This window comes from Camellia sinensis, chromosome 9 (assembly GCF_055761805.1).
Source record: "Camellia sinensis isolate YWXY chromosome 9, ASM5576180v1, whole genome shotgun sequence".
Classification (NCBI taxonomy): domain Eukaryota; kingdom Viridiplantae; phylum Streptophyta; class Magnoliopsida; order Ericales; family Theaceae; genus Camellia; species Camellia sinensis.
In genome coordinates, this window is record NC_138969.1 from 183,253,650 (window position 1) to 183,263,476 (window position 9,827).

General features: G+C 30.8%; 1 protein-coding gene across 2 annotated transcripts; it reads right to left on the reverse strand.

Annotated features, from left to right (window-relative positions):
• Window positions 1–4,071: 4,071 nt before the first annotated feature.
• On the reverse strand, window positions 4,072–6,479 carry LOC114301224 (uncharacterized). Of its 2 annotated transcripts, XM_082889723.1 has the most exons (6): window positions 6,336–6,479; window positions 6,077–6,196; window positions 5,923–5,990; window positions 4,938–5,046; window positions 4,618–4,686; window positions 4,072–4,311 (listed from the first exon to the last, which is right to left on the reverse strand). In XM_082889723.1, the coding sequence occupies exons 3-6, from the start codon at window positions 5,967–5,969 to the stop codon at window positions 4,297–4,299; spliced, it is 240 nt and encodes a 79-aa protein (XP_082745849.1). In that variant the 5' UTR covers window positions 5,970–5,990; window positions 6,077–6,196; window positions 6,336–6,479; the 3' UTR covers window positions 4,072–4,296. The 2 variants fall into 2 exon arrangements, with proteins under 2 accessions (XP_082745849.1, XP_082745848.1); XM_082889722.1 differs by lacking the exon at window positions 5,923–5,990.
• Window positions 6,480–9,827: the final 3,348 nt, after the last annotated feature.

Here is a 9,827-nt window from a genome sequence, read left to right on the forward strand (position 1 = left end):
AACCCTAATTCCCATATTCTCTTACTCATGAAAATGGTTGGATGCTTGGAATGAATTGAGTCGTCGGAATGCAATCGAGTTGAGCATTCTATGTTGATCTGTGAAGGGTATTTTGATCCAAAAAAAAATTAAAAACGCGCCTGTCGTTAGTGAGGGACCTGAGACATCATTCCTATTTTTGGTGTCCTTTATGCTGTAAATTACTCTTATTAGGGATCTTAAAAAAAATTCCCCTTAAATTTAAGCATAAAAAATTACATATTCATTATTAATCGGGACAAATTAAAATTCTATAATAGTGTAGAATAGCTCAGTACGGGATGATGATATAAGTTTGCAATTTTAACACAAAAAATTATGGATCAAAATCCATAAAGAGATGACATTGCTTATAAATCATGCGTTTTGAATGAAAATTCTTAAAAATCATTATAAAATCTATTTAATTTTTATTTGATAGAAAAATATTAAAGAGATGACATTGCATATAAATAATGCGTTTTGAATGAAAATTATTAAACAGTCTTAGAATACCATATAGCATTGGCTACGTGATACTCAAAGCATGAGAAATCACAAATCACACTAAGTAGTCTGTTAACTGCTTGAAAATAATGAGTTCATTATATCCAATCTATAAGATTTTTCGCTATACTATTAGTTTAAACTACTACATAAATATTCAATTTATAAGATTTTTTGCTATACTATTGGTTGGGTGCCATTTTATTTTATTTTATTTTTTAAATTTCTCCCTGCCCCTTTTGTAATGTTTTATTTTGATTAATAAAATATTGCTTTCTATTTGTTGATAAAAAAAATAAAAAAAAAAACCTTTAACTAAAACATTGTAAGAAGAAAATATTGTTTTATTAAAAATCTTTTTTCCAAAGCTATTAAAGATTAGTCACTTATATAATTATTTGTGTTTAATATGTGTATTTGACATTACTTCTCTCTGTTAATTGCACGAAAAGTTTCATGTATCACTCACAATGATAATGATATGCATGAGATGTAATTGTTGCATTTAGAGATACATGGGGTCTAAGTGAAAACAAATCTAACTTGTAAAGGGCGAGAGGGTAAAAATCAATTTTTCCTACATTCAAATATTTTTTTAAAAAAAACTGTGTTGTTCAATATTTTCTAAAATTTCCCCTCAAAAAACCAATGGTAGATTTTTTTTTTTCCATTATTTTCTTATATTTTAATTTTATAGTGTCATGAGTTTAACTTTTCAAAAAAAATAAAATGCTAACTCATAAGGTAGTGATGTGGCACTATGCTCTTAGTCACGTATTTAAAATATTAAATAAAACCCTCTTATTAAATCAGTCATATAGATTAGATACAAAATGCCAAATGCCAATATTACATTATTAAGCATTTTTATTTTTTGAACTTTTTAGTTCTCATGCATAACTTTGGTATTAAATTACAACAAAGTGACATTTTAATGATAAAAGTTTTAGAATTTTGAAGGCTTCATCCTAAATTTTTTATATTTTGTTATTTTTAAAATATTTATAAAAAAAAAACAATATTTGCTAACTTAGCATATTAATTATTAAATGGGTCATTTACATACAAGTCTCATTTTGTGAACTTATAATCCATTAAGTCCTAGATAAAATTATTTGCTCCTTCAAGTCTCATTAATTTTTAATAGACCAATTTATCCTTCCAATTTGGAAATCAGATGGTCCTCGATTTCGATTTCGAGTCTGACGAGCAAAGTATTCCCCAAAAGAGTACAAAGATATATATATAAAGTGGGTTGGAGAGAGAGAGAGAGAGAGTGGTCAGGAAGGAGAAAGAGTTAACGGTTAACAGAAAGGAAAAGAAAGGGAGACCCATTTGGGTTCACTTTGATTGGATGCTCTGTTCTTTGTGGGGATGCGTCTCTTTCATAAAATGACGGGAATATCTTCCTGAGTCATCCACTTTCTCTTCACCTCGTTTTTGGACGGTTGGTTGTTTGGTTGTTGAGGAAAACTTGTTGAATTATTAAAGAAAATAATAAAATTTGAGAGAAAGATACTCTCTCGAGTCTTTCTTTACACAGAAAATTACATAGAATAGCGTGAATGGAGAATGAGATTCTCCTATGCTAATGAGCGGGCTGGGGCAAGGCTAGTTTGTAGTATCTAATTTCTTTCTGTCTCGTATCATATTGAGGACAATACAAATTAAAAACATAACCCGTCAGAGCTATACGTTAAATAAATTTTGTGTTAATTATAAAATTGGAATTGAGAATTGAGAATATTCTCAGTTTATAATATTCTCAATTTTAATTATGAAAAAAAAAAATTCAATTCAGCAATCTAATGTGTCAAGTTCGCAGAATTATCTTTCTTTTCAATCTCATACTTTTCTCAGAAGCCAAACATATTGTGATCAAGCAAGAAGAGAACACATACCTCTTATTTCATACTAGGAAAAAAATTGAGAAATTTCTTAGTTTTGAAAATTGAAAACATTCTCAGTTTTGAAATTGAAAACATTCTCAGTTTTGGAATTAAAGGGCAAAACGTCTTTTTACCTATAAATAGAACTTATGGGTTCAAAAACTTTTTGACAGGACCTAAGCTACCGACAAATATGTAGATAGGACTTTTTGGTAATTAATCCTTATTAAAAACTAATAATTATTTTGTTATACCTCTACAACCCTTTCCCAAAATGGAAATGCTGCCATATTTATACATACTTTTTTACAAATAATAATCGGAAAAGAAAAACAATTTTTTCTTATTCTCTGTCTCACCCAGTCTCCCTCTCAACCAAAACCTGAAAATAATATACAGCCACCATATTTTAATACAATTATATTTTATTTTTTGATTTTTCAATATTATTTTATTTTTCTCTACAAAGTTACAAGTGAATAGATTAATGCAAAATACTATTTTATCTAAGAAACTCCAAGTGCTTTAACGTATTAATCTAAATCTTTTAATTTGACATATAACTATTGGCTTAAATGACCCATATCTCATTTGAAAATTTGAAAATTTTAAATGAAAAGTCCAAAATAGAATCTTATTTATATTTAAGTCACATGTCATTTGAAATTTTAAAAATCTTTAAATGAAACGTTCAAAATAAAATTTTAGTTATCAAATTTGAAATTTAAAAAAAAAAATTATTGAGATTCACAAAAAATGTCAAAGGGTAAAAAATAATTTATGATTTGTTATAGATTGGGTGAATTGGCATAAGATAGGCTACCATTACGAGACTTTAAGGAAAAAATTATTTATGTTTTACCGTAAAACAATTTTTTTTATTTACCTTATATTTTGCTTTTTTATGTTTACCAGTTATGTTATTTCACATGTTTTTGTTATTTAATATTTAGGATGCATCATTAATAATAAGACAGCCAAAAAAAATTCAAGTGCAATTGTCATGAAGATAGCTAACTTTATTTGATTGTAAACAATTATATTGGAAATCTAAAAATATCTTTATTTTTAAAATAAATTTATAGTTTATTATGCAAAATCGTGCATAGCATGGGTATTATACTAGTAAAATAATATAAAAGAAAAGAAATCTTATCGACAGAGGTGTGTAGTCACTATCACTACAAAAAAATTAACTTTTTGCGATGGCAAAATGCCGTCACAGATACTCAAAATGCTGTCTCAAAAGGTTTTTTGCGACGGCAGAGGATTTTTAGCGACGGCAAATGGGGGGTCACAACAAAGAGGATTGCAAAAAGGTTTTAACGACGGCACGTTGCCGTCGCCTTTTTTTTGCGACGAAATTTCGCCGTCGCTAAAGAATTTTTATTGCGACGGGATATCTACCGTCGCTAAAAAAATATTTGAGACAGCAAGATATGTCGTCGCTAAAAGATTATTTGCGACGGCAGAGAATACCATCGCAAAAGGCTTTTGTCTCAGCTAGTGCGGATATCATTTGCGACGACAATGTGGTGCCGTCTCCAAAAAAAAAAAAAAAAAAAAAAAATTATTAAAAATATGAAAATTACCTGTATTAAATGAAAAATAATTGAAAAAGAAACCAATAATTAAATAATAATATAAAAATTCCATTCATCCATAATAAAAATATTCTTCCATTCATAACAATACATCAGCAAAATTATCCCACTACATAATGTTGCATAATACATATACAATGTTTAAATACATAATGTTGTTCACAATTCAAAATAACATAAATCAAAAACAAAAGTTTTTATCATGATTCTTCCGTGGGTAACAAAAACAAAAATTAATCGCAATCTTCATACGCTTGCATTCCACAAGAAACAAACTACTACTGGGAAAATATCTGAAAACAAAAAATAAAAATAATTAATGACAATATAATTATGTGTTAATTTCTTTAAATATAATTATGTGTTAATTTTTGTGGTGTGGGGAAGAACTGAAAATTGGCATTTTTATTTTCTTTAAATACATAATTGGTTATTAACAATTTCACATCATCTTCCCCATTTGCACTCCTATAATAGGCGGATTTCCCTTAAAAGAGGTCCACTAGGGTATGAAAACATAAAATAAGAAAGACATCCAATAAATTCAAGAAAAAAACATACAAGAAAGATACTATGTACAAAGTTGTAGCTGATCCTACCTTGGGTAGAGGAACCTCCCATTTTCCAGCTTTCTCTTTTCTTTTTTGCTTTACAGTGTTGCTAAGAACCTACAGACAACATTATATGATAATCAGTAATGGTACATGGCCAACATATATTTACACTTGGTCGTTTGGGATGACCTAAATAAGTGTACTTTTTATCTTTTTACGAAAAGATGTGCAGAAAAGTAGAGAGGTGATGTGATGGAAAAAAGATAAAAAGATGGATTATATTGGAGTTGCCAAACTTGGCAAGAACATCCATAAAATGGAGAACTTTATAAAAAGTACTATCATCTTAGCTAAAAATAGCATACCTTTGCCCGTGTCATCGTTTCACGATCAAGCAGATAGGCAGGAATAGCTCCTTCCTGAACATCATCATCCACCTTTCGCCTAGATGATGATTCTTCATGCATAGCCAACCTGTAGACATGGTGGAAAATTAGCCAAAAGGTTGTTTATTCAAACCATAATGCATTAAACAAGTATAAATGACAGCAATCTACAATTGGAAAACAAGAATGATATATATATATATACACACACAAAAGAAGAATGATATATATATATATACACACACACAAACAAACAAAGATATTAAGAAAATGTTTAAGTAAAGGAATGAAATAACTAAAATCACAACATGATTGACTTCAGAAATGTGTACTAGGGAAAACATTGGATAATTCTCAATTCCTTTTGAAATTTGGAATCACAAAAATAGTCCTCCATTTTTTATGAGTCCTAAACCCCAGACTAACAGGGGTGGCAATGGCTCCTGTGCTTTGGGGCTGTGCCTGATAAACTGGTTAATTTTTATTCCTTAATACAAAAAAAAAAAAAAAAAAAAAAACAATTGTGAAGTTTCCACAATCTTCAGGATAAAAATATCTATAAAACAAATGTATTGACCACAAAAATATGCCAGCTGCTCTTCAAACTCATACAGAACCATCTAGATGAAAAGACTATCCCAATGAATGCTAGAAACTTTCTTGCATTTAACTAAAATGGAGGGTAAGCTTGCTCATAACTCATTAAGAAAGATGAGATGTTTTTTCCTCAAAAGATACTGCTAATTTCATCAAAGACAAAAAGAAACAAACTTATTTCAAAAAACTGACAATTCTAATTCTAAACACCACTACGGTTTATGGATCAATGCATCAATATTAAAATTCAAGATTCAAAAACAAGTATAGAATCAAAATCTTAATTAAATAAAATGAAAACACATGTAAATGTATAAAAAAAAAAAAAGAAACAAAAAAAAAAAAAAAGAAGAAACAAAACACTCACGTTTTCTTCATTTGGGCCTTCTCAGCATAGCGTTTCTTAGCAAACATCTTACCCTTGATACCCAAAGACTACTCAATTCAAATTGTTGCACAAAATTAGAACTTCCACACAAAACTCCATAAATACATACATGAGAAAAGTGAAGAAACTGAACCTTCTGAGCAATCTGAGATCTCTTGTGGACTTCACGAGCCTTTTTCTTTCGTTTGCGCTCGAAATGATCATGGTGATAGCCATTTCTCTTCCTGTGAAGCTCTATGCAATCTCCTTGAGGCTTAACAAATCATTTATCAAACAAAAAAACAACAATCAAATCAATACACGTTTGATTGAGATCGATATTAGAAATATACAATTGTCAAACACACAAACAACAAAAAAACAAAGATTTAAGCTTTAGCTTTGAAACGAACCGTGGCGCTCGACGATTGTCCCCAATTTTCTAGAGAGAGAGAGAGAGATGGACAGAAACCCTAGCTTTAGACTGTACTGGGGTTTTGAAGTCCTCTTAAGATTAGGGATTTTTTGTTTTTGGCCCCCCGGAGGGGGGAGGGAACAGAGCGAAAAAAAAAAAAAAAAAAAAAAAAAAAAAAAAAAAGGGGAATAGAAAAAAAAAAAGAGGGGGGTGGATTAAAAAAAATTAAAATCTTTTTTTTTTGGGGGGTCACAAATGAAATTTAAACAACAAAATAATGCCGTTTAACTCTCTTTTTTTCTTGTGACGGGGGTTGCCGTCGCTAAAAAACTTTATTTTTTGTTAAAATAAATTTTTTTTTGTAGTTAATGAATTTTTAAAAAAAAAATTCATTTTTTTTAGTTACTAAGATTGAAAATTTATTTGTTTATTATTATTTTTATTTGGTAGAAATAGGGATAATATTTTAATGAAAAATATTTTCCACTAAAATAGAAGTTAATTTTTGGTGGTCAATGAAAAATATTTTTCTGTGGCCTACTTTTTTTGGTTACTAAAAATCATGAACTAATTTTTTGTGGTAGAGGAAAGGGAGCGGCAGTAGTGGTGAAGGTGGTGGATAAGAGATGATGGTGGTAGTGATGGTGATGGTGATGGCGAAAGAGATTAGTGGTGAAGTTGTGGTAGTGGTAGTGTAAATGGAGTGGCAGAGGTGAAGGAGAGGTAATGGTAGTAGTAGTGGTAGTGGTGGTAGTGGAGTGGAGGCGATGGTAGTAGTAATAGTAGTCGTAGAGGTGAAGTGGTGAAAGTGGAAGTAGTGGTGGTGGTGGAATGGCGTTTGCAGTAGTGGTGAAGGTGGTAGAGGAGATGGGTGGTGAGAGAGAGAAATGAGTGAGAGACAGATAGATGAGAGAGAGAGAGACAGACAGACAGAGTGATGAGCGAGAGAGAGACAAAGTGGTCGCTAAAAGTGCATTTTCTAGTAGTGGATCGATAAATTGAGAGGGAGCTCAATAAATAGAGAAGACGGGAGGGAGAGAGTGATCAACGCAAACACAGTAGGAGAGAGAGAGAGAGACAAAAAGAGAAAGAGATAGAGAGTAAGAGACAGAAAAGAGATAGAGAGAGAAGAGAGATGGACGAGAGAGACAAAGAGAGATAGAGAGAAGAGAGATGAACGAGAGTGACAGAGAAAAAGATAGAGAGAAGAGAGATGAGCGAGAGAGACAGAGAAAGGTGAGAGATAAGAGAGATAGAGAGATAAAGAGAAGAGAGATTAGCGAAAGAGACAGAAAGAGAAAAGAGATGAGAGAAGAGATAAATGAGTGAGAGACACAGAGACAGAGAGAGACAGATAAACAGACAGACAAAGAGAGAAGAGTGATGAGCGAGAAAGAGAAAGAGAAGAGAGAAAGGAAGATGAAAAAATTGATAAAAAGATATAGACAGACAGAGAGAGAGAGAGAAAGAGCGAAAAGATATAAACGAAAGAGAGACAAAGAGAGATGAACGAGAGAGTGAGAGAGATAAAGAAAAAAGAGAGAGAAGAGAGATGAGAGGAATAAAGAGAAGAAAGATGGACGAGAGACACAGAGAGAAATAGAGAGAGAGACAGATAGACAAACAAAGAAGAGTGATCAGTGAGAGAGAGAAAGAGAAGAGAGACAGAGACCGAGGCATAGAGAGAAAGAAAGAGACGGACAGACAAAGAAGAGTAATGAATGAGAGAGAGACAGAGACAGAGACACATAGAGAAAGAGAGAGACAGACAGACAGAGAAGAGTTATGAGTGAGAGAGAGAAAGAGAAGAGAGACAGAGACATAAAGATAGAAAGATGAAAAAATTGGTAAAAAGAGAAATGTTCAAAAGAGTAAGACGATGTCGTTTTTATTTTTTTATTATTTTTTTTGTAACAAAAAAATACCGTTGCATTTATTTAAACCATTTCATGACTACATATATATGAAGCCGTCTCAAAGCCACAATATATATATATATATATATATTTATTTATTTTAAACTCTTTTTTTTTTTTTTTTTTGCAACGGTACGTATTACAATCGTAAAATTTTTTTTTTTTTTTTTTTTTGCGACTGCAGCTAGTACCGTCACAAATACTCTATTTTTTTTTGCTACAGCAATTTCTGCTGTCGCAAATACTCTATTTTTTGAGACGGTAAGTTTTGCCGTCTCAAAAAGTCACATTTTTTGAGACGGCAAGTTGTGCCGTCGCAAAAAGTCATTTTTTGTGATGGCAAATGGCCGTCGCAAAAAGTACCGTCTCATAAGCCCACTTTTCTTGTAATGTATCCTTAAGAGTATATTTCCGTCTCTCTGAGTACATGACTCAGTGTAGCAGATTAATTGCATCAACATGCTAATGGCATCCTATCCTTCAGGATTCAACTATCGCTTCTCTATAAGTATGCACTTGCAATATGAAGGTGTCAACAAGAAGTCTATTGAACATCCTACAATCAAATAAAAATAGTATAAAATTGATACACTAAAAGAATCTCTTTTCATTTGACAACTCTACATTTTAGCCTAATAGTAAAAAAATTACTAAAAAATTTAAAAAGTTAGCAAATACGCAAAAAATAAAGATTCATTTTTATGCACTATATTTTTTTTTTATATTTTTTTGTAAATAATTAAGGAATTATCACAAATATATTATTATTATTATTATTATTATTATTATTATTATCTCATATTTTCACTAAAAAACCTAAAAGTTACTAAAAATATATGTTGTCAAATGAGGCAACATGTTTATCTTCTCGACATATATAAATATCTATTTTTGTTCTTGTTCTTAAAAAAAATATATATTTATATTATATAGTAATTGAAAATATATAAAGAGAAAATTGGCCTAAGGTCCCTCCTCTACTTTTGATATGAGGAAAGGTCCAAAATAATATGTTTTGATGGCTAAGGTCCCTCAAATTTATTTTAGATTATAAAGTACCTAAATTACCCTTCCTTTATAACACAAATTTGTTTGAATATTATATTGTTGACTTAACTGATAGATTTTGGAAACCGAATTTGCAGTGGAGATTTCGTCGAAGTTTTCATCGGAGATTTCAGTGGAGATTTCATGGTGGAGATTTCGTCGGAGATTTCAGTGGAGTTGACGAGAAAGATTGCTACGTTCGTGTGGATTTCATTGGAGATTTCGTCAGAGATTTCAGTGGTGTTACAGTGTGTTGATCGCGTAGATTTTCAGTGGAGTTGAATCAGGTTTGTTTTCGATGGAGATACCACATGCATTTTGATTTTTGTTTTAAATTTTTGTTTAGAGAGAGGCCAGTTTGATAGAGTTGATTTTTATTTTTGGAATTAATTTTTGATTCTTTGTTTTTTAATCAATTTCAAAGAGTGTTGACAGTGTGTTGATCGCGTAGGTTTTTGAGTAGAGTTGAATCAGGTTTGTTTTCGATTTAGATTCCACATGGATTTTGGTTTTTGTTTTGAATTTTT

Coding starts and splice junctions, on each gene's coding strand:
- LOC114301224 (XM_082889722.1), bottom strand. CDS start 6,159: ATGGCTATCACCATGATCATTTCGAGCGCAAACGAAAGAAAAAGGCTC. Junction 5,047..6,076: donor GATCTCAGATTGCTCAGAAG/GTTCAGTTTCTT, acceptor CCATGTCTACAG/GTTGGCTATGCATGAAGAAT. Junction 4,687..4,937: donor AAACGATGACACGGGCAAAG/GTATGCTATTTT, acceptor TGTTGTCTGTAG/GTTCTTAGCAACACTGTAAA.